This window comes from Amphiprion ocellaris, chromosome 14 (assembly GCF_022539595.1).
Source record: "Amphiprion ocellaris isolate individual 3 ecotype Okinawa chromosome 14, ASM2253959v1, whole genome shotgun sequence".
Taxonomy (NCBI): Eukaryota; Metazoa; Chordata; class Actinopteri; family Pomacentridae; genus Amphiprion; species Amphiprion ocellaris.
In genome coordinates this window covers 24,452,739-24,477,113 of record NC_072779.1, presented here as the reverse complement: position 1 = coordinate 24,477,113, position 24,375 = coordinate 24,452,739, and the positions used below count along the sequence as shown (strand labels likewise).

Sequence of the window (24,375 nt, the reverse complement as noted above, 5' to 3'; positions counted from 1 at the left end):
AGTCACCTCACAGCTAGAAGATCTCCGGTTTGCTTGCCTGGGCCTGGGATCTTTCTGCATGGAGTTTGCATGTTCTCCCTGTGCATGCATGGGTTTTCTCTGGGTGGTGATTCTAAATTGTACGTAGGTGTGAATGTGAGTGTGGTTGTTTGTCTCTATATGTAGCCCTGTGATAGACTGGTGACCTGTCCAGGGTGTCCCCTGTCTTCACCCTAAGTCAGCTGGGATAGACTCCAGCCCCCCACTACCCTACAGGGGTTTAATCGGTGTATAGATAATGGATGGATGGATGGATGGATGGTTTCAAGGTGTCTCTTTTACTGCATATGCAGAGCCAGCATTGCATGTTGACCACTAGATGTCCTCAAAGTTGCAAATGTAGTTATGTTCTGTTGCTGTTAGAGGTGTCATAGCTAGATCTCGACTAAATAGGAGCCACCAAAGTATTGGTAATATTTTTATTCTTTTTTTTTTTAAGACTAATGTTGTAACACTACTGTATTCCTCAGAATCAAAATGGACAAATTTAGAAAATTAGAACACAGGAGTGATGGTTGCTGGAAATGTTCCTCTGTACCCCTATGTATATATATTCTATTAAAAATCGGCCGTTTCCACCTAGAAGGGTCATTTACCACATTAACAATGTCTAGACTGTATGTCTGATTAATTTAATGTTATCTTTACTGAAAAAAAATGCTTTTCTTATATTATGTGTATATATGTATATATATATATATATATATATATATATATATATATATATATATATATATATATATATATATATATATATATATATATATATATATATATATATATATATATATATATATATATATATATATATATATATATATATATGGAGTGAGAATTCAGCTCCCTTTTTGTGGTTTGAAAATTTTCTTTCCTCGAGCTGAGAAACACCTATGCAGCTGCATTTTGAATGGAGTTCTCTGTACTATTTGTATTACTAAGAAGTCAGTGTGGGAAAAGAGCGTGAAAGTTTAGCTAATATTAAAAGTGATATTAAAAATGACTGAAAGTGTCATTGTACTCTAGTAGCTTTTACACTGGCCCTGGTTTTAGCCCTGCAGTTAAGTCATGAAGGAAACATCCTCTGTAGGTCCTCAGATAATAAAGGACAGCAAAAAAATAGACTATTTTATCTCTTCTCCATTTCAACTTTTGAGACTTAAAAAATAGGCTTGTGTGTGCTTTATAAATGAACAGGTGTTTCACTTCATATTTTCCACAGAACCCATAATAGTTCTCTAAGTGATATGCAAAACACGTCAAATGCAGCTTCCAGATCAAGGCTGCCTCTGTCACAGGATCCCTTTGCGAAGTGGTCAGTACAGAGAGCCTCACATAGTGAGCAATTCATGTAGCTGCTTCCTGTGGGGGATGAATAACAGACTCTACTGATTCATTTCATTTTGTTCAAGGGTTCATCAGAATGTGAGAAGTGCTTCATTCCCTGATCTAAAAGATAATTCAGGTTGCTTTAGTACTGCTGTATATGAGATGAACAAGTTCTTAAAATAGTTAATTCAATCCCAAGTGGTTGTGGAAATCCTGACAATGGAAGCTAATAACCATACTGGAATATTAATTCAAAATCGCACCTTTGGTCTTAAATAATAGGTGTGTGACAACTAAAGTAAAGTATTTTTAATTTTTAATAATTCTTTCAGATTGTAATGTCTACTGTAACTGATTCAACCATCAAACTTACTCGGCATAAAGTGCACTGAAGCTATTTCTGCAGAGTAAGAGAGAGGTTGCGAACGGCACATAAAAGCCATGTAAGGTAAGCCAGGACAGAAGTGAGCCCAAACAAACAGTCCAGCAGGAGACTGTCATTTGTAGCACTTGGTGCCTCGTGTACAAAAATTAGAGTTAGAGAGGTCAGGAAATAGACGTGCCACTTTGCTTTAAAACCATCTGTCCATTTAAACGATGATTTACACCGAGGAGGGGGAGGTGCTGTTCAAAACTGGACGGAATTCATCGTGGGAACCAAAGACAACTAGAATGAGATCCTCGTCAAGCTGCACACACATAAAACAAGCTGACATGTCCAGGCTCCAAAGTAAAGGCTCCAACTCCAGGCCCACGTCTGTGGCTAAAGCTACAGTTTAAATGATGGGTGGTAAATATTTAGTAGGAAGGCATGCCCGGGGTAATCTGTGGCAGCCCAACAAGAATGTATGGAAATGACGCCGGAGATGGGAAATTCTGGTGGTATTTCACCGCCCAACTTGTTTTACTGAATATTGCTTTTATTCTGAAAAATATATCCGGAAGTATGTTCCATTTTTATTCGGTCCGCTCAGCAGCGGTATGTGAGAGACTACAGGGGAAGAGAAGAGACGGTGGACGTGAGGACTGATTAAAACAGTAGGTTAGTATCATACCGCATTTAAACCTGAACGTTTCTTGTTGCTGCTTCACTCCGCGTCTGTAACTAATAACCGTATGGGTGGCTAAACGTCCTGCTAACCAGCTAGCTAGTCTACAAACCAAACGTAACGTGCCGTGTTCTCATTTTTCCTCCGTCTTGTCTCTGTGCTGTCAGGTGGCACCGACCTTTGGAGGACCGACGGCGTCTTCAAAAGTCCCACAATCTGCTGGATTTGGAAACATTTCTGTAACGGTGAAGTTTATTGAATCCGGTACAGGATGTCTGGACAGAGCATTACTGACAGGATAACTGCTGCTCAACACAGTGTCACCGGCTCGGCGATTTCCAAAACGGTGTGCAAAGCAACCACGCATGAAGTAATGGGGCCAAAAAAGAAACATTTAGACTGTAAGTAGCTTTCTCCTCTCTGTTGGTTAGTGGTGGAGCTCTCACTATTTCGTTTCCTCTGTATTTAAGTTTACGTCAGAATTTGGATGCTGTGTCTGCGGCTATGAGGCCTGCACATACACTACATGTAACGCCAACATCAACGTTACTTTAATTTGGTAAATACTCTGGTAATCTACTACTGAAGAGTCTTTGCTATAGAAGTCGTCCATTTTATCTCAGTCTGTGGACCGTTTTCATCCCTGATAAGCAGTTTGCTATGACATTAGCTCCGTGTTAGCACCTTGTATCCCTGTTAATGCTAATCGGGGGTAATGTTGAGGCTTTAGCATTTTTCTTTGAAATGGTTAACCACAAATTCTAGGCAGCCACAGCCTTTATTTGGACATTAAATTAAACGGCTTAACCCAAGCAGGAAACTGTACTGGTTTGTGGACCTGGACATTTTTTCTGCTCGGTATGTGCAGGTGCAGCAACATAGTAGTCCACCATGGGGTATGGAGGTAGAAGATGTTCAGAAATCAGTGAGCAGTGGCGGCAGGGAGAGAGGACTGGCACACTGTTCGGTATCTGCTAGTGAAATAGTAGTCACAGGCTGTTTATAGCATGCATTGATTTATTTGTAGTGGTCCACCATAATATTAACACTGTCCGTCACTTATTGATGTTCAATTTTTTGTTATTTCTCTCTTGTGCTCTCTCTTTCACACACACATAAATAAACACAGTGAAAACAAACCAAGCAGCAGCCTCCACAACTGAAACTTGAAAATGCCAAAAAAAAAAAAAAATAAAATAATAATACTGTTGCTCTGCTGGTCTAATGAAGCTGTCTCCAAAGCACGTTAGTACTCTGTTTGCATCCCGGCCTTCCCGAGATCTTTCTGCATGGAATTTGCATGTTCTCCCTGTGCATGCGTGGCTTTTCTCCAGGTACTCTGGCCTCCTCCCACAGTCCAAAAACATGCTGAGGTTAATTAATGATTCGAGATTTTCCGTAGGTGTGAATGTGAGTATGATTGACCTGTCTAGGGTGTCCCCTGCCTTCACCCTAAGTCAGCTGGGATAGACTCCAGCCCCCTGCAACCCTAATGAGGATTAAGCGGTGTATAGATAATGGATGGATGGATACTCGTTAACATATAGTTGAATAATCGTCTCTGCATTCGATAATTCTTTATTGTTCAAATATTGTGCATGCGTTTTCATAAAAGTAAGATATCAGTAAGCTCACTGCTGTGTTATATAACCTAAAATAAAGGATATTACATTCTATCTTATAATATTACATTTGCATCTCATATATTTAGAATATGGTGGGGAAAAAGTTCAATATTTTTCGTTAGACATTGCTCAAAGTGAAAATTAAATATGTTCTAGACTGGTTACACTAACTGAAATATTTCAAGCCTTTATTTGTTTTAACTGTGATTCTAACAGCTCGTTCAAATATTAGAATAGTTCAAAAAAATCAGCAAAGATCAGTTAAAAAAAGGATTTCTAATGCAGAAATATCCTAACTCAAGTATGTCCATGTCTGCTCTGTCGATGCTTGGTCGGAGTTCCTTTTGCTTGAATTACTGCAACAATGTGGTGTGGTATGAAGGCCATCAGCCTGTGAAACTGCTGAGGTGTAGTGGATGTCCAGGTTGCTATGATAGCTTCCTTCAGCTCTTCTTCATTGTTGGGTCTGGTTCGTCCCATTCTCCTCTTGACAACACGCCACAGATTTTTTATGGTGTTCAGGTCTGGTGAGTTGGTTGGCCAATCTAGCACTGTAATGCCATGGTCCGTGAACCATTTCTGACTGGTCTTGACAGTGTGGAGAGATGCCAGGTCCTGTTGGGAAACAAAATCTGCATCTCCAAAAAGCTCTTCAACAGATGGAAGAATGTAGTGCTGCAAAATCTGCTGGTAGATGGCTGTGTTGATTTTGGACTTGATTATTCAGGTGGACCAACACAGCAGATGACATGGCACCCGAATCATCACTGACTGTGAATATTACACACTGGACTTCAAGAAACTTTGATCCTGTTCCACTCCATTATTCCTCCAGACTCTGCAACCTTGATTTCCAAAAAAAAAAATTTACTATCATCAAAAAACAGAACTTTGAACCACTTAGCAACGCCCCAGTTCTTTCTCTACTTGGCCCAGGTAAGACCCTTCTGACTTGGGTGTTCAGGAGTGGCTGGACAATAGAAGTTTGACACTTGAAGCCTGTTTCCCGGACACATCTGTGCTTGGTGACTCTGGATGTTCTGGCTCCAGCCTCAGTCCACTGCTTGTGAATCTCCCCCACATTCTTGAATCTGCTTTTCTTGACCATCCTCTCAAGTCTGCTGTCACCACACTTACTCCTTCCAGTTAACTTTCCGTTATGTTATTTGAGGACAGGTCTCTCATAGAGAAATGAAACCTAATTTCTCAATGAGATTACCTGTATAAATAAAGGTTAAATTAAAAAAAAGGAAAAAATATGTGTTGATACAGCAGTCTGTGAACAGCCAGTCCTTTCAACAATGTACTTTTAAATCTTACCCTCTTTGTGAATGGTGTCGATTGTCTTCTGGACAACCGTCAAGTCAGCAGTCTTCTCCATGATTGTGGTTGTGTGTACTGAACCAGACTGAGGATTTTAAAGCTCTTTGTCGGTGTTATGAGTTAAATGGAACTCTTCTTAGAACTGTGTGGGAATGTCTAGGGGTCCTTGACTGACATCTCTGTGGCTCACTGTGAAATACTCTATTATTTTGAGGTTGATTTTGGGGAAGTTTCCTGAGCTGTAGGCTGTTATCATTAAATGTTAAAACAAATAAAAGCTTGAAATATTTCAGTTTATATGCAATGAGTCTAGAATGTATACAATTTTCACTTTTAGCATTGTCTGATGAAAATTATTAACATTTTCCACCATATTCTAATTATGTGAGATGGACCTGTGTATTACAACAGTTCTCCAAACTCCTGACTCGCCTCATCTCTGCTCACGCTTCACCTTGATGTTAATTTTTATTTAGTCGAGAGTTAAGAGGAGTCAGTACCAAAATGGCAACAGCCAAGCGAACCTATGGCTGATAACACACAATCAGCAGAACAGAACCATATGTGAATTGCCATAAACTGCACTGAGTGACGTTTCCTCTAATAGTTAGTCTATCTATGTTAATAACACAATGCTTTGCTTATCTTTCAAAAACAGTATTTTCTACTGAGTTGTTTTTTATCATGAGTTGGCCTATCTCAGATTTCGGCCTAGTTAGCACAGTTTTGTAAATGAAAGACACACCAAGCACTAGAACCTGGCAGAACTTTGATTTTCAAATTGTGATGGTACAGTGCACTTAGTGTGCAAATTGGTTATTGTTGTTTAATTTGAAAAGAAAATATCAGTCGGCTTGCTGGCTCTCAGTGTCATCATTACCCCACAGATATCATTATTTTACTGACATATTCACATGTCAGGTATTTGTAGTTTGAATGATAGGCTGATCAATAACAAATGTCCTGTTGGATTTTCACTTATAAGAAACTGGTGAATGGATTGCATGTGTTACATCATTCTGCTGGCTCTGTTAAATTAACTGGCTTAGCAACAAACAGCAGTGCATATTCCAGATAGCATGGTGTGGAATCCATTTTCATTTACCTCCTACTCTATGCCTGGATTGAGCAAGGGGTGCCATGTCTGATGTTGGAGAATTTGGGTTTTCTTATAACCACAGCCTTAAGCTGATGGAGTATGCAACAGGGATAGACAGATATGTTTTTTTTGGGGGGGGGCCTGATGTCTATTGATTATTGAAAATTAAGAATGGCTGGAACCGGAATACAAAGAGTGCTATATATTGGCAGGATTTGGTGGCAGGGAACCTGTCGTTCATAACTAGGTTACTTCATTAGTAATGATTACTATAACTGAATATGTACAACAAAAATCCTCTTTACTTTAAGATGATTAATTGAGATTGATCAGGTTGTCTCCTACAGTGATGTCTGCTATTCTTGTCTGCTTTGTTAATCTCTTTGTGTTCCAACTTTTTAATTGCCCACTAAGGTCCATATCTTACAGCATTACTTCTCATTGTTTTTCAGACACCATTTCAGGGTAATCTGTGGCTGCCTCCTAACTTAGCTGCTAGCTGTTAGCACAGTGAAAGCGCTACTGTGAAAGCATCTAATGTTCTGATTTGTTTGGTATGGCTGAGCTTCTTTTTAATTTTGTAGGTTGTGTCTCTTCTAGAGGAATGTGTCTGTGAGTTGGCGCAGATTGTAGAAGTTCATGTGACAGTAGAAAAATTTTGCAGTACTCCAGATAGTTAGCCACAGGTCAAAACCTCTCTGTTGAAACATTAGCCTAGCACCGTATGTGAAATACATCCCGGCTGCACTGATAGCAAATTGTTAATAATTGTGATGTTTTCTGTGTAACAGAGAAACTGGGCATGCTTGTGGAAGATTGTATTTTATTACAACTTCAGCAGTATCTGTCATCTCACCTTCCACACTCTGCTCTGCTAATTCATTAGAACTGCTGCACTCTGCAAATGCACTCATCAGTCCTGCTTTGTAATGAGTGGCTTTCAGTGACTGGCTGTTAATCATGTCGTGTAACAGCCAATCAGATAGCACTTTGGATGGGACTTGGCTTGAGATCACTGAGTGACTACAGAGAGAGAGCCAGCTGCATCAGAGCCAAAGCAATAATCGGTCAATAAAAATGACGATACCAGTAATCAGAAAAATGCCACATATTGCCCTCATTAATCAGTCAGGCTGATAATCGGTCACTCTCTAATAGGCAGTCCACAGTCCCAGTGACCTTCTTGATTCCTTACAACCAGGTCATGTGTATACTCTGTTGATTTGCTAAACTGAAGCCTCTTGTGGAAGTGATCTGGAAACCCTCTGACTACCAGGAATCACGCTTAGGTTTGAGGTATTTAAAGAGAGTTGAAGGGGGCACTTGTGTTTGGACTGTCTGACCAGCTAGATATTGCTCTGATATGACTTGCTGGATTGAGGTAAGATATGGACATATGTACTGTCTCAACTGTGTTTGCTGAACTGTAGTTCAAATTCTGTGACTCTGACATGTTAGATACACTCAGTCGCATAAGAGAGAGACTCCTGCGGTTAACAAATAGGGAACAAATCGGTGAGCAAACCAACCTCTGTGTGTAGGTTCAGTTTCTTCATTTGCATGACTTTCGGCAAAATTTGCACCAGTGTGTTTACTACAATGTTGACCCCAGCAGTGTGTAGGAAACCACAGACTACTAGATATGTGGCCTTTGTAGCTCCCCTGCTCTGTAATGTATGGCATTTCCTCCACTGAGAGTTACTCTTAAGCAGTAGGCAGTGATTTTTTATTTTTTTTTGTACAAGGTAATTGCTGTTATGTAAAGTTCATTACCCTCTCCTGCTGGACTGCTCAGAGCTTTCTTGTGAGGTAATGAATATATGAAGTCAGCAGTGGCTGTGGACCTTTGACACTAGCACAGACACCGTGAATCAGTGTAAAATTCTCACAGGGTTTGTCAACATGAATGGGCCCTATGATGTCCGTTTATCTGTGCTGCATCATTTAGAAGCTCTAGATACCCGTGTGTTGATTGGTATTGATGTCACATGCTGTGGACTTTGACAGAAAATTTTCTTTTATTGAGTTATTTGTCTTTGCACTGCCTTCATCTGAGCCATTTTGTTTCCAACTAAAAAGTCAATAAGCAATCAATAGAAAAATTCTATACATTTTCTTCTTCCTGTCTTATTAGGCAGCTGGTCTGCTCTATTCACAGGATTGATTATTTGTTCTCCTCCTGGTCAGGTGAGTGGATATCATCAGGCTAGAGCACACCAGAGCCGAGCTCCACTTCCTGACATCCAAATTGTGTCATGCTAGGGCTTTGCTCTGTCTCATTCTGTCTCCTTCAGTTACATTCTAATACGAACTTCAATAGAACAGTGCTATGACGTACTTAACAAATTTACAGTGTTGCTTTTTTAACACTATCTCCGGAGTGAGGGCCTTTGGGTACTATTTATGCAGGTGGCACAACAGTGGTAACATCATTAATTATTTGCATCTTCTGACAAGGCATTGTGATCAACCTAAATGTGTTTTTTTTTTTTTTTTTTGCACGGCAAACAACTGGGCAGCTACACAGAATATTTACAGTTTCTATAGAGAAATAACTGAGATGGTAATAGTTATGCTCAACATGAATCCCTCAGAGCTGTTGATACGTTTTTATTCCCAGCAAAGATAAAAAAAATTTTGTATGGAGAACCTTGTAATTTTTTCTCTCGTGTCAGGTGGAATTTCACAGGGGAATTTTAGTGGCCTAAAGAAACAGGCAGATCATACAGACAGCCAGCATAATGGTATGGTATGGTATAGTGTAGTGTAGTATAGTATAGTATAGTATAGTATAGTATAGTATAGTACAGTACAGTATAGTGGGTGGCGCCGTCACACGGTGCCTGCTTTATTTTGGTCAGTGCAAAGATGCAAAGTCTTTATGCACAACAGGAATACCAATGTTTCCCAAACAATGAATTAAATACAAATAATAACAGTCAATAAAGCCTCTGACGCAATGCCCCACAATTATTATTTTGGCACTTTACAGAGCCTCATGTACTGGAGCATTTAGTTCCTTCAGTTTCATTTAAACTGTCTCATCCAAATGATGAAAAGGCACATAAAGTAGAAAAATATGGTTAAACAAAAATGATAATGATCTGGCTTCTCCCTGGTATCTGGCTATTTATATAGTTATTAATTTCAGACGATGAGGTTATTTGTTTTAGTTTTAAAAAAAAAAAAAAAAAAAAAAAAAGACATTTACAAAATTCAGCAGTAACATCTTTTTCCAGAAACGTGTCTGCGTTCCTCTAGACTATCCACAGAACACAATTTTCTCTGGAATGACTTTCTATTAAAGAAATAGTCTCTCCCTCCTCACATACCCCAGTTTAAAAGCTGGATTTTAAATTAAACAGTGTAACTTAATGGAATGGTTCATTTATATGTATGAGGTAACTAGATAAAAGTAAAAATTCAGGCAAGTAGGTAATTTGTTTGTATTTTTGCTTTAATTCAGTCACAGACGTTTCAGAGTATACTGCTGAATATGCACATTATACTCGGATACAAGTGAAGTACACCACTTCCTTTTCAATGCTGTATTTAGTTCACACACAAGCAGTAATGTCTTCCTGTACACTAGACCCTGCCAAAGGTCCTTTGCTCATTTGGATCATTAGATGATTTTTTTTTTCGAGTTTGATAGAGAAACATCACAGTAAACAGACACAGCAGTTTTTGTCCTGGAATTTAATCAAAGGTTGCATGTGTGAAAGGAGTTAGTAATGAGAGGTTGTAGGTTATACACCTGCTGCAAGAATTTTGCACTACTTCCTGGAACAGGGTGCAGAGGCAAACGATGTGGTCTGCTGGTCTGCTGATACACTTATGGTTGTTTTTTTCTGGGTTTTATGTTCAAATAATTTCAGATTCCTGATTTGCTTGAGCTATAAGCCATACTCACTCAATTTAAAACAAAGAAAGGCTTGAAATTTTCACTTTGTGTGTAGTGAGTTGAAAATATATTAATTGTTTTACTTCCTTAAATAATTGATGGAAAATATTAAACTTTTTCTAAATGTTCTAATTTTTTGAGTTGCACTAATATGTTTGGCATGCACCCTGTTTCTATTACCACATCATAGGGAGGTTAATGATTAAGTAAAATACTTAATTAAGATTAAGTATACTAATTATTTAAACAGAAGGCAAAGTTTGAAACCTGAACTGAGCTTTTTTGTATAAGTAGTTTGGTGCAAAAGATTGCATATGGTGACTGACTGAACATCATGCCATCAAGTCATTAGCTAGTGAAGTAGAGAAAGAAGTGCTTTCCAATAAGTATGTTTAATTTTTTTGATCTCACTAGTGCTATGATGTCTTAGCTTCACAACAGCAGTGAAGGCAGTCGGAGCTACATCAGTACCTTTGCACCTCCCCCCATGCTGAATGTAATGCTACTCAGAAGTGTGTGACTCCAGTGGGATAAAGTGACAGCACTGTGACTCAGAAAGGCTACATGAGATCCTATACACATCTCAAACAGCCTACCATGATGCAGTTGCTCTTGCAGTCCACCAGAGCTCACAGCATGCAGTGACGAAGACTTGGCCAACAGGCACATATCTATTGCCTGATTCTTTGAAGATACCAGTTTAGCAAATCTGTGTCAAACTTTTTGATTCATCAGAATTTGCCTTGACACATAATGCTCCATCAAAAATTCCCTGCAAGTACTAGCAAGTCATACACACCTTAATCCGTGCTCCCGCTAGCTCTCAGTGATGTGGGTATATTTTCAGCTTTTCCATGTGTGCCTTAGCTCACATCATGTACAAAGTAACTGGATTGTGAGGGGATAGACATTTCCTGAAGCAGGAAGTGTTCCTCTAGTTCTCTACAGAAAGCTTTGGATCGCTAAGGGTAAACGGCCAACAGGAAATTATTACATAACCTAGCCTTTCCCAGAGCACACAGAGCACAGGGGATCTGAACTGATCAAATGTGAGATTGGCTCAGATACTTGTGATGCATTTCCTGGTAATTATACTGTTAATTACAAGCATGCAAAAGCATCTCACATTCCAGTGGCCACTTTTGGCCACTGGAATGTGAGAATTGGGCTGCACAGTGGCTCGGTTTTAGCACTGTCGCCACACAGCTAGAAGATCCCCAGTTTGCATCCCAGTCTGGGCCTGGGATCTTTCTGCATGGAGTTTGCATTTTGAATGTGAATGCGTGGGTTTTCTCTGGGTTCTCCAGCTTCTTCCTACAGTCCAAAAACATGCTGAGGTTAATTGGTATTTCTAAACTGTCTGTAGGTGTGAATGTGAGTGTGATTGATTGTCTCTATATGTAGCCCTGCGATAGACTGGTGACCTGTCCAGGGTGTCCCCTGTATTCACCGTAAGTCAGCTGGGATAGACTCCAGTGACAATTGACTTTGCTCAATAAAATGCAATTCACAAGACCTTCTTTTTGATTTTTGAACGTGCTGTTGTTTTCATTTTCCCTTACATTATGTGGTCATTAGTAATAGTCCTGATTAATCGATTAACTATAAAATGATATAGCATTTGCCATGAGGTGCCAACAAGGTTGAACTTCTAGTGACCAGTATGAGAGAGTGTGAGAGCGATGACACCAAATTTAACACTCCTGCTCCCCATTTACACCCGAGACCTTGTAACACTAACGAGTTGCATGACACCAGGGAGGGAAAATGGCTAACTGGGCCCAATTTGGACATTTTCACTTCAGTTACTTTGTGTACTCACTTTTGTTGCCAGCAGTTTAGACTTTAATGGTTGTGTGTTGTTATTTTGAGGGGACAGTGAATTTACACTATAATACAAGCTGTACACAGACTACTTTACATTGTATCAAAGTGTCATTTCTTCAGTGTTGTCCCATGAAAAGATATAATTAAATATTTGCAGAAATATGAGGGGTGTACTCACTTTTGTGAGATACTGTACTTGGAGTTTGGAAAAAAATATCTTTATCACATTTCATTTTGCTTTTGATTCATGTTAGCCTGCAGTGTCTTTCTTCATCATGCCACTTTATAAAAAATCTGTTGCCATAGCTGAATTAATTAAAAATCTCCTACTCTACAATCTAAACCAAAGTCCTTACAGCATGGAGAATTAAAGTGTAACTGAAACAGAAATGTGTTTTTCCAGGATTTGTTCATTTATTTTGTGATTACTGTAAATCCATTTCACAGTAGCGACTACGTCCCATTTCCTCTTTGCAAAAGAGCCTACTGATCATTTCCTTTCTCATGTTCTCAATATATGACTGTGTCAGTGTAAGGCTGTCAGCTCCATGTCACAATCGTTTAACCTTCCATCTTTTCATGCTACCCTTTTTTGGAAATCCTCCACAGACACAAACCATCACATATTGTGAGAAACCTTGCATCTTACAACTAGATTTTGAGCTCTACCACATATATTGTTCTGTTTATGGTGTTTAGTCTCAAAATCCATCCACATGAAAACCAGACAAGTGCACGTGATACAAGCTCACAGAACAGTATGGGCAAGCGGAAAAACATAGTTGCAAGGCAGCATTTCTGCTTCATGTGCACAAATGTGGTACAGGACTGTAACGAGCACTTGCTCAATCCTCCCCATGTACTTGGAGTTACTCAACATTTGCTTTCTCAATAGGTTGACTTTTGATAGCCTGGATTTGGGACAGTGGCTGATAACTCCACTCCTTTGATCAGTCAGTTTTAACACCCAGTCTCTGGCCTGTCTCTTGTGACAGTAGTGGAAGAAATACTCAGGTTTGATTTAGAGACAGTGGAGAACTACATTATGGCATGTTTGGCGTCACTGTAACTATGACTACAAGTGAACATTACGTCAGCTGCCTGCTGACGATCACATGATTATGATCCTACTACAAATCAACCGCTGCGAACTTATTGGGACTTATCTGTCGGAAATGATACAAGGAAGGAGCACCCTTGGCGGAGTACTGCGCCCTCCGAGCGCTTTTCTTGTTCACTTTGCTATGACAGAGGCTACCTTTTCTATTGCCCTCTGGCCAGCTGCGCAGACCTACAGCGGTCCAACATATTGGATAAACAAAAGCTGTCAGTGTTCAACAGTATTTGGTTAATCAGTCAGTAGATGCAATACCAGTACTCATATAAGCAAAGGGGAGGATGATTCCTTCAGTCTCAGACAACAACCTGACAAAGGTAAAGCACTTGTGAGTCTGTGGGGAGAATCAAGCATCTACCTTAGTGGTACTCAAAGCACTTCACAATGTGTTCCTCATTCACACATTCACACACAGGTGCTGACAGAGCTGCCATTCAAGGTGCTTGTCTGCCACTGGAAGAACTCCAGGTTCAGTGTCTTGTCCTTCAGCATGTGGAGGATTGAACCACCAACCTTGTGATCAGTGACAAATTGCTCTGTTAGTTGAGCAACAGTCCCCCATCAATATATCACTACTGCATTTGTGTAGGCTAAGCAGAAATGCTCTCGGACAAACATGCTTTTCCAGCTCATAGATAACGTTTTCTGCACTTATATCACATGCACACGTCTGTTTAAGATATGAGTGTTTTCTGGACTTTACACATTGGCCAAAAATCATCCTATCTCAAGTCAAATTAGTTTAAGTTATATAGCCCAATATCACTAATCACAAATTCATCTCAGAGGCCTTTACAATTTGTACAATACCATCACTCTCTTGCCATAAGGTGCTGCCATCATCTGTGTTTCATGTTGTCATGGTTTACATTTTCCTCTTTTCCTTTTCTTCTTTGCCTCTTGTCTAGTAAATCATCTTGATAACAGATGCTTTGTTTTTAATCTCTCCTTTGCTTGAAAAATTTAAAGCTTGTGCTTAGAGTAAAGTCAAGACATTCATGGATCTCTAACACACATATCTATATATGGTATTTAAAAAAGAGTAGACTGTTATTAAATCATCATTTAGGAGTAGACCATTTATAAAACAAAGACGTGAATACCAAAATACACAGCTTAAGTTCTGAAAGAATTCTACCCTCACATGACAGAAAATTCACCAGTATTAACAAGCGCAGCTGTAAACGTTATTTTGTGACCTTAACTGAACACATTTGTGACTGAATAGTCAGTACAGCATACTGTTAAATTTCCTTTACTCAACACTATAGTGTAGATGTGCCCCAAAGTAATGCTTCTTCACCACTCAGACATCTTTGTAATTTGTTATCCAGGTTTATTGTGAAAAGGTGGACTAGAAAACAGCATTTACAACTAAAGAAGCAGGCTGGCCTTTTAAAATAAGTGCAGGCCACACCTGTCAACAGACTGAGTGTGGGTTCTAAAGCTCCCTGTTACGGTGCATTAAGTGACATTTCACAACATGTGGAAGAGCAGAAAGAATATGTTACTGTTTTGTCTGGCAGAATGCATTTCAGGAATTTTGTTCACAGATAATTCAAATGTAGTATTTGACAAAAGTTTTGCTCATGTTGCCAGAATTATGCTTTTTAGAAAATGTGCCCTCAAACAGAAAGTGTTTTACTTAGACTTTTAACAATTCCAACTCTGTTTCAGTGACAGTACACATTTACATCAGTGGGTTTGGAATTAATGTCATCCTGTGACAATGACCACTTGTGTCCAAGTCATTTTTTACTTCAACCCAGTCAGCAACATTTAGCAACAGAGACAAATGTAAGCGGTGGGACAGGATAAAAGAAACAAGCCCCACGTTTGTGACCACAGTCACTGAAGCAAGTGGAGGTTTTCCTTGTTCAGCAGAACAAACCGAGCTTTAGTGTTATGTCGAGCTCTTCATGCACACTTCAAACAATAGATGTGCCAAAATAAATGATGCCTAACTAATCATTTTGTATTTCAGGATATTTTTTTCCGTTAAGCATTGATAAAGATTTGGATACTGATTTTTAAATGTCCTTCATCACCACAGCACCATATTTCTGTTTCTTTTATGAAATCCTGAAGCTCTGAGCCTTCTACAAATATACAGGTTGTGTGTTGTCAGCTACAGTATTTAAAACCTGCTTACCCAACACATAAAACCACCCAAAAAACAACCACACTAGCAAGTACAGGAAACAAAAGGACAACAAATATTTGTTGTAACAAAGATATAAAAAACGACCTACACGAGAGCAGCTCTAAAGGAAAGGACCTTTCAGGCAGGCCTCACACAACAGTATAAAAACTTTTAGTTGAATACTTACATACAGGCTGTACAGGCTCTGGTGGACAGAACATGTGAGACTCAACACTTGCAGCTGAAAGTCACATGCTTACAGGAAAAAAAAGAAACTAGAAATTCATTTTAGATGGATCTTATACATCAGTATAAGGCTGTCTGTCTGTATGTGAGACTGTTCCCATTGCATTTTTTACCTCAATTTTATCTGGAAATGATGAATTGTTCATTTGTGAGTGGCTTTAGTCAGATATATTTCAGAGAATTGCAACGTGTCAGTTTTATTAGCAAGACCTGAGGGCTGGCCTTAGACAACACACACTTAAAGAGCACCAGTGAAAAAGTTGGTGGTTAGTGTGAACAGTGTGATCAGTTCCACCTGAAAGGCCTTTTGTTGTCACATGGGTGGTCAGTTGCGTATGTAAAAAAGTATTTTGTGTGGCTCTCAGCTAGGTGAGGTGGTGGAACTGAGGTGAATTCATACATCACCCAGGTAAACATACCACAGTTGGCCTCACCACTGCCTCCTGCACAATACTGTAGTTACTGTTAGCTATTAACTTCAACAAGGTGTTTTAGTGGCTTACAGTGATGTGGCTCTGTGGAGTGAGGCAGTTAGAAAGGAGTTTTGTTAAAGTTACGGTAGTTATTTGCCATACTGTAATTGACTTAAAGGACCATACAATTATTATTGATACATGTTGGTACCCTATTTGAAGCTGAACATTGTATTTATTTTTAGTGTAGGGCACATATAAAATGTGTTTTAAGTCCTCCACCATCCACCTGATTTGGTTGTAAATGCCCTCAAATTAAAGCACATCTTGATCATTTCAAATCCGTATGGTGGTGTACAGAGCTGAATGAAAAATGAATGAATGAATGAAAATTGTGTCATTGTCCAATTATTTATGCTCCTGACTGTATGCCCTGCCAGTTCACAAATCAGAGGCATGCTCGATCTTTAAAAGTCATAGGTAGTAAATGTAATTTGTCAGTAACAGTGTGAATATGTAGTAATCTTACTTTCTCATGTTAACTTTTGTTTTCACTCTCTGTTAATTTTTTTTATTCATTCGGACTTTGTGTCCTTTAAAATTTTTTGATCTGTTAAATCTGTAGCAAGCACCTCATCAGGGGTTAAAGTAATGAAGATGCCATGTCTTACTATTCTAGAACAGTTTGTCTGTCCTGAAAGTGCCTGTTTACCTGAACTCTGACTCACCAGCATTTCACTGCCCTCTGGTAGTTTATCGATTGCAGTCAGTAAGTTGTTGTGAAAAGGAACAGATGAATGAAAATAAGGAAGCCATATGGGGAAAATCTGTGCTTTCACTCAACGGCAAACTGGAGTGCTTCCCCTGAGGTGATGAGCATTAATTGCCTCCATACAATACTGGCTCATCTACCCCCCTCTCCTCATGCTTGCCTCTCTCTCTTTCTCATCCCTCAGACTTGATTCAGTGCACAAATGAGATGAATGTGAACATCCCTCAGCTGGCCGACACACTGTTTGAAAGGACCACCAACACCAGCTGGGTGGTCGTCTTCAAGTCCCTCACCACCACACATCATCTGATGGTCTACGGTAACGAGGTCAGCACTTACATATGGACAGTTCCCTGCCTTTGCTGAATTTGTTGGGAATGTCGATAATGATTTGAAGAGTTCTTGTACAACAACCTGTTAGAAAAAGTTTGTGAAATTTACATGGTTTCGATCACAATTGCAGACAAATTCAATCTGACTGAACTAGTAATACACAAACGGTTGAACAGTGTTTTTACTGAACACACTGGATCATTATTTTCAGTATGTGAATGTTTGTACGAATATCTTCTCCTACAGCTGCTTAAAGTCAGCTGTTCTGATTATGTCGATAAAACTGGAAGTGTAGGTTGCAGAGATGCTTCCAGTTCAGAATAAATGCAATTATAAAGTCTGCTTTTCTTAGCAATGATTGGTCAGTGCGAGCCATGTCTCAATCACAACAATTTTTAAGACTTCACAAGCATTTCTAAAGACTTCCCAATCCACAGTGAGACAAATTGTCTAGAAATGGAGCAAATTCATTACTGTTGCTACTTTCCCAAGAGTGGGCACCTTGCAGTACACTTAGAACACAATGTGCAAACCTGAAAGAGCTGAAAACGAAGAGCCACAGCAAAACACTTGCAGAAATCTCTGACTTGCTAAAATCACTGTTCATGTGCACACTATAAGACAACTCTAAATGAGACTGGTCTTCAGGTGAAAAGCCATGAAAGAAACCACTGTTTTAAAAAAATTAAAAGAATCACAAACATTGCGGCAGTCTCAAGCATTCAGAAGACTATCTGGACCTTCCTTAGACACTGCAGGTTAACGTTTTGTGTAATGTCATTTTTTGGGCGGAAAAAATGCCCAATGTGTTTTGATGAAAAACCCGTGGCTCACCAATACCTCGTCTCTACTATGAAATATAGTTGAGGGGACATCAGGGGGCTGCTACTAAGAACATGACGCCTCACAGTCACTGAGGAAAAATGATTTAAAAATTGAATTGAGATTATACAGGAACTTGAAGCTTAAGGGAGGCTGGATAATGCAACAAGACAGTAACCCAAAGCACACAATTAAACAACTACAGAATGTTTAAAATGAAGATGATTCATATTTTTGAATGGAAAATCCAAATTTCGGAACATCAAGGTCCTGACCTTAACAGAACTGAGAGGATATGACTGAACAGGGCTGTTCAATTGAGACATCTCAGAAATATTGATATTTTGTTCTTTTGTATAGAGGATTGGTCAAAGGTTCCTCCTCATTGTTGTGTAAGTCTCATCAGCAACTACAGGAAATGTGATGGTAGTTGTTGCTGCTAAAGCACATTCCACCACTTACTAAATTGAAGAGTTAACTTTTTCCAGCCTGCCCTGTAGTGATTACTCTGCGTGTTCAATAAAAATATAAAAAGTACACCTGTTTGGTGTTACTAGTTCAGCCAGATTGTGTTTAATGTTCCCTGCACCTTTATGAGATAGCACATAGTGCTCTAAATGCTACATTCACACAAGTCACGCTGTTACACAATACAATAGTTAGCTGCTTCAAAGCAATCGCTTGTGGTACACAGTGCTTGTGCAAGCATACACTCTTCCTGAAATGTTGTCTTTCTTGCAGAGATTTATACAGTATTTGGCTTCAAGGAACACACTATTCAACCTCAGCAACTTTTTGGACAAAAGTGGCCTACAAGGTATATTTTCACTACTTACAAAATTCTCAACCATATTCATCTGTGACAAGGCATTTATTGACTCCTTATCTTTGTATCATAGGCTACGATATGTCAACATTCATCAGAAGGTATAGCCGCTACCTGAATGAGAAAGCTGTGTCCTACAGACAAGTTGCGTTTGACTTCACGAAAGTGAAACGAGGGTAAGGATTACTTTCACTTCTTAGCTTTCACTCTAATTGACTAGAATGTTAGTGTTGATTATATACCTAGGCCATAAAGTTTGAATTACCTGTTCCAGAAACTTGGCCTTGTTTGACATCCATTGGAGGGTACATACAGGACTGAATGGTATTCAAGAACATCCCTTCAGTAGTTTATTTCTTGCAAAATACATTCTTACAGTTTAGTTAAAAGTTGGATAAACACTTCAGCAATAAGAGTGAATTTTTTTGTAATGGGTTATTTCAGATCCATATAGGAATGACTACCTCTACACTAGATTCAGTTTGTTGTTAGTCAGTTGGTTTCTCTCTAAATGTTAAAACCAACTCACTAATTTAATCACACCCTCGACCTTATTTTGACATATGGCATAGAAATTGATCATCTGTTTTTCCCCAACACTCTCTTTTATCTGACCGCTTTTTAAAAACATGCATTTACAACAATGTACTATGGAGCATTTACTAAGATGTTCCATTACAGCAGATTATTTAGGTGCTGACCTCATTACTGTAGACCATCAGCTGGTGTTGGGTGGCTGTCTGTGAGGGATCTTCACATTCAGCTCATTTGCACACTAGATTTAAGGAAATATTTCTGTTATTATTTACATATGTTTCATCTGCCAACATAAAGCAGAGCAGCTCCCCTAACATTAGTTCCACACAGGTGGATAATGTTGTTGATAGGACTGCGGCCTCACTGCGTACATCACTCGACACTGTTGGCTCTTTAGAATAAGAAGGCAATCATGTATAAAAGAGTAGCTCAATGGTGTAATTCACAAATGTGCATCTTGATGTAGACTTCATGAAAACTGGAAAGGCAGTGGCATTCTGCAATTTAGAATAGTTTATTTTTATCTCTAATAGAGGAAAACCATAATAACCCCAGGTTTCTTCATTTGAATTAAAGGAACCACAATATTTTCTTTTTTTATTAGTTTTATTTTTATTTATATGATTTATTGCAGACATGCCGCAGTATTGTAAAAGCAAAAGAGAAAATAAATATACAGTACAATAAACAAAACCAATCCAAAACCTAAAATATTCCTCATTACATACTACCCTTATTGGGTTTTTTTTTGTAATATCTTTATTGGATGTAATGTAGTATTATATGTTTTACCCCACACTTCCTAATAGTAGGCCAGATATGGTTAAAAAAAAAAACAACAACAACAAAAAAAAACCAACAAATGTATATGAGCATTTTAAATTCAAAATGTGTCTTGTCATTTTTTTTATTCCTTCCTACGGTTGCAAAGTGCTTGCTGAAATAGAATCCAAAGGAAACTTTAGATTTATTGAGTTTCTCTGTTTATAATTCCTGAAGTCTTTACTGTGTGAAGTGCTTTGAGATGACGCATGTTGTGAATTGGCACTTATAAATATAATTGAATTGACTCTGCATTGAATTTAGATCGTTGTTATCCCAGCTCAGTAGTGTATTAAATGAGATTCTCTCCTACCCTTTCTTTCCCTTCCACAGATCTGATGGAGTGATGAGAACCATTAACACAGAGAAACTACTCAAAACCATCCCTATCATCCAAAATCAGATGGATGTGTTACTTGATTTCAATGTAAGTGCTCAGTTCTATCTGTACTGTTTGGCATCTGAATAAAGAAATGTTCTCATCAACACCTCCACCTGTCTTCCAGGTCAACGCCAATGAACTCACAAATGGTGTGATCAACGCAGCCTTCATGCTTCTGTTCAAAGATGCAATCCGACTGTTTGCAGCCTACAATGAGGGCATTATTAACCTCTTGGGTAATAATAACAAGCGTCTGTTTTAACATAGCCTTTATATTTTCAGTTCAGTATAGTGTGAAACAGAAAGGACTTCAAAGATCATCATATCATTTTATATGGAATTACAGGATGGTATTGCAAACTAACAGTGCAAATATAAAACAAACCTGCCAGCCTGCATGTAATATGCTTTTGCTTATGTTTGTCCTGAGTCTTAAATATTTCAAAGTACCAGACGAAGCAGATTCAAGTGAAATAAAGATACTGTTTGTCAAGACATTGGTATTGTGATACTGTTTTTATTCTCTTAACAGAGAAATACTTTGACATGAAGAAGGTCCAGTGTAAAGAAGGACTGGACATCTACAAGAAATTCCTTACACGAATGACAAGAATCTCGGAGTTCCTCAAAGTCGCAGAAGTAAGTTGGGACTCCAGTTTAGCCATTCAGGCATTGTAAAGTGGTGTAGGATTATATATATACCTTTTTGCTGCCGTTTCCCATCTAAATTTTTTCTTTTCCTGCAGCAAGTTGGAATTGATCGAGGGGACATCCCAGATCTGTCTCAGGTAAGGTTACATTCAATCATCATAAGTTGGCACCTTTACGGTTACTTTGAATAACATGTATTAACTTCACATCCTGCACCTCTCTGCTGGCTTTCCTTTACTAAAAAATGGAGAATGGCCAAATTTTGGGGCTCAATATAAGTATACTGTAACATGCATTTAGACAAATCACAAGTGTGCTTTCAGACCTTACATTATTACAGAATCATCAATCAATCATCAATGTAGAGTCGTACCTGCTTCTAGAGATACCCAGATTCTTATTTAAGTGACCAGTAAACGTATCTGCTGACTTCCCCAAAGTGAAATGCCATAGTCCTTACCAGAGTATGTTTAATGCATACAAAATTATGAGAACTCCAACATTGGAGGTGAATTGAATTTTATTTGTATTGTATTTCCAGGAGGAGATAAATATTGATGCTGTGTTTTCCAAATTCTTCAAGCTTTGGGCCCCACAAACAAAATTCTGTTGGCTCGTACCATATTGGGTGCTAGCAAAAGTCCAAAAAAGTCAGGAGATTAAGATGTCAAGACCTTGAGAGAGAAAGCAAAATGATCGACATGCAAATCGAAGACTTTGGTGACTGTTTAAAAGTACAAGAAATTTAACAGCTCATTTTTCTTGTTGCCTCACATACGTCCACGTTAGGTTCTTAAAGGTTGTCTCTTGATAGCTTCTACATACTGGAAGCAATCAACGATAGCGGTGGTGAATTGTGCGGTTATATTTACATATTCCAGTTTATGTAGCAGCACAATAACACTGGTCATCCAAGCAAAGATTCTCATTTGAAGAATCTAAAATACTATATGTATTCTGATTTGTTTAACACTGATTTGCTTAATTCTATATGTGTTCTTTCATAGTTATGATGTCTTCAGTAGTAATGTACAATGTAGAAAATAATAAAACAAACAAACACCACTGAATGAGAAGGCGTGTCCAAAGTTTTGGCTGGTACTCTATAGTGAGCCATTGTATGATGTGACCTGCTTAATATGAACTCATAAAATTTGGCTATTACTGTCTTTTCACGGGTTGCTATCCCCTGCAGTTTTAGGCCTAAGACGTTTTAACACCATATGCTGCGCACGCTAGGCAGAAATTGCATGCGCCCACTATTGCACTGACACCTTTCAGCTAACTCACTCCTGACCTTGCACGTTATACAGCAAATAAAGGTGTGAATCAAGGGTTTGTGTATCCAGCTGAAGTGGTGCATTATGTACAAAATTCTATTTATTCGGAGGCTCGGATTTTTATTATGTACAGAGTTGATTTTTTTTTTAACTGTAGCAGATAAACCAGAATTAAACTGCTTTCTTCCAAAATCTTTTTGCTAATATTTCGACTGCACCTTTATTTTTTGTATTTTTCCCTTCCTTGTGTCTCTCCGTTTTCAGTTTACAGTTTGTGTAAGTATCTGAATCTTCTCTCTCTATCTCTGTGTTTGAGAATAGTTCTGTTTTGTGGACTCTTGGCAATAACTTGGCATGCTTCAGTGCTTTTTTTCCCCTCATAAAAGCTTGTGTTAATGCGTGTCAATGACATTCATGCTAGGCCCCCAGCAGCCTGCTAGATGCCCTGGAGCAGCATTTGGCCTCTTTAGAGGGAAAGAAAGTTAAAGACTCAACAGCAGCCAGCAGGTGGGTCTACTCCTCTGTTTACCTGATCTGGCTCCCTGCCATCACCCTTAGAGCTGGGGCTAATGTGTCCGCTTCATGTCAGAAGTGCACCCTGGTCAAGTTTCCATAAAAACCCTGCTGCTAAAGTTAGGTGCCGTATCTTATCCGACACGGCACAAGACTGCACTAAACCATCATTTTTCCACATTTTAGCACCAATGTTTGTCCACAGACTTCACAGAAAGCATTTAATACACGGTGCGTTAAAATCTCAACCTTTCTCCATCACTTTGCTCTACAATTTTACATTTGTTAGGCTCCACTCCTTCCAAAGTTTGTTCCTTTTTAGCTGTTTAGAACTATTTCCTTAGATTTTTTTTAAATACCTGCAACACCAGACAGCAGAAGGATATACACTACCATACAAAAGTTTGGGGTCACCAAGGCAATTTCATGTTTTCCATGAAAACTCACGTTTTTATTCATGTGCTAACATAATTGCACAAGGGTTTTCTAATCATCAATTAACCTTTCAACACCATTAGCTAACACAATGTAGCATTAGAACACAGGAGTGATGGTTGCTGGAAATGTTCCTCTGTACCCCTATGGAGATATTCCATTCAGAATCATCAATTTTCAGCTAGAATAGTCATTTACCACATTAACAATGTCTAGACTGTATTTGTGATTCATTTCATTTTATCTTCATTGAACAAATGCTTTTCTTTCAAAAATGAGCACATTCCTAAGTGACCCCAAACTTTTAGGTGGTAGTGTAAATGCATCACAAAACAGCAAAAGTTGTGTGCATTTGCGCTAATGGAACAGCTCAGGTAGCTTCATTAACATCCAGTCATTATAAATTATCCCAGAGAGGGTGAATCAGTCCAGGCCAGGATCTGATGACAAGTCATGCTGTGTAGGTATACTAGTCTTTCCACCAGACATGTGAGTTACCACACACTGAGTCCTAGTTTAGTTTCCAGCTGTTTCTGCTTATTTGAGCTGCACACATTTACACATGGAGAAAGAGCATTAACTTCATAAATTAGCTTTAATTTTATAATATCCCAACGAGGATCTAACAGCTGGTCACACTGTAATTTTGTTAATCTCATACAGGTTACATCATAGTCATCCTCAGGTACAGTCCTGAGCTTTCAGTTTCGCCGTTTAAGAAATCAGAAATATACTGCACTGTTACTTATTTGGACAGATTTTAGTGGAGCTTTAGTCTGTAATTGCATTAATATACATTACACATCATTTGATGTATTGTCCAATCAGACAATGCTGTCAGTTTAATGGATTGATGAAGCCAGCAATGTTCCATGTCTCGTGTCAAAAAGG

The 24,375-nt window shown here is 38.7% G+C and overlaps 1 protein-coding gene across 5 annotated transcripts in view; it reads left to right on the top strand.

The window, feature by feature from the left end:
* The first annotated feature begins 2,248 nt into the window (after positions 1-2,248).
* picalma (phosphatidylinositol binding clathrin assembly protein a) overlaps positions 2,249-24,375 on the top strand; it is a 32,359-nt gene continuing 10,232 nt past the window's right edge. For all 5 annotated transcript variants that reach the window (XM_023276500.3, XM_023276503.3, XM_055017328.1 and 2 more), the window contains exons 1-10: positions 2,249-2,407; positions 2,582-2,815; positions 17,068-17,210; positions 18,780-18,855; positions 18,938-19,040; positions 20,557-20,650; positions 20,730-20,841; positions 21,138-21,244; positions 21,352-21,393; positions 22,958-23,043. In XM_023276500.3, coding sequence (XP_023132268.2) covers positions 2,686-2,815; positions 17,068-17,210; positions 18,780-18,855; positions 18,938-19,040; positions 20,557-20,650; positions 20,730-20,841; positions 21,138-21,244; positions 21,352-21,393; positions 22,958-23,043 — 893 coding nt within the window. In that variant the 5' untranslated portion in view covers positions 2,249-2,407; positions 2,582-2,685. The remainder of the gene's footprint in view (positions 2,408-2,581; positions 2,816-17,067; positions 17,211-18,779; positions 18,856-18,937; positions 19,041-20,556; positions 20,651-20,729; positions 20,842-21,137; positions 21,245-21,351; positions 21,394-22,957; positions 23,044-24,375) is intronic.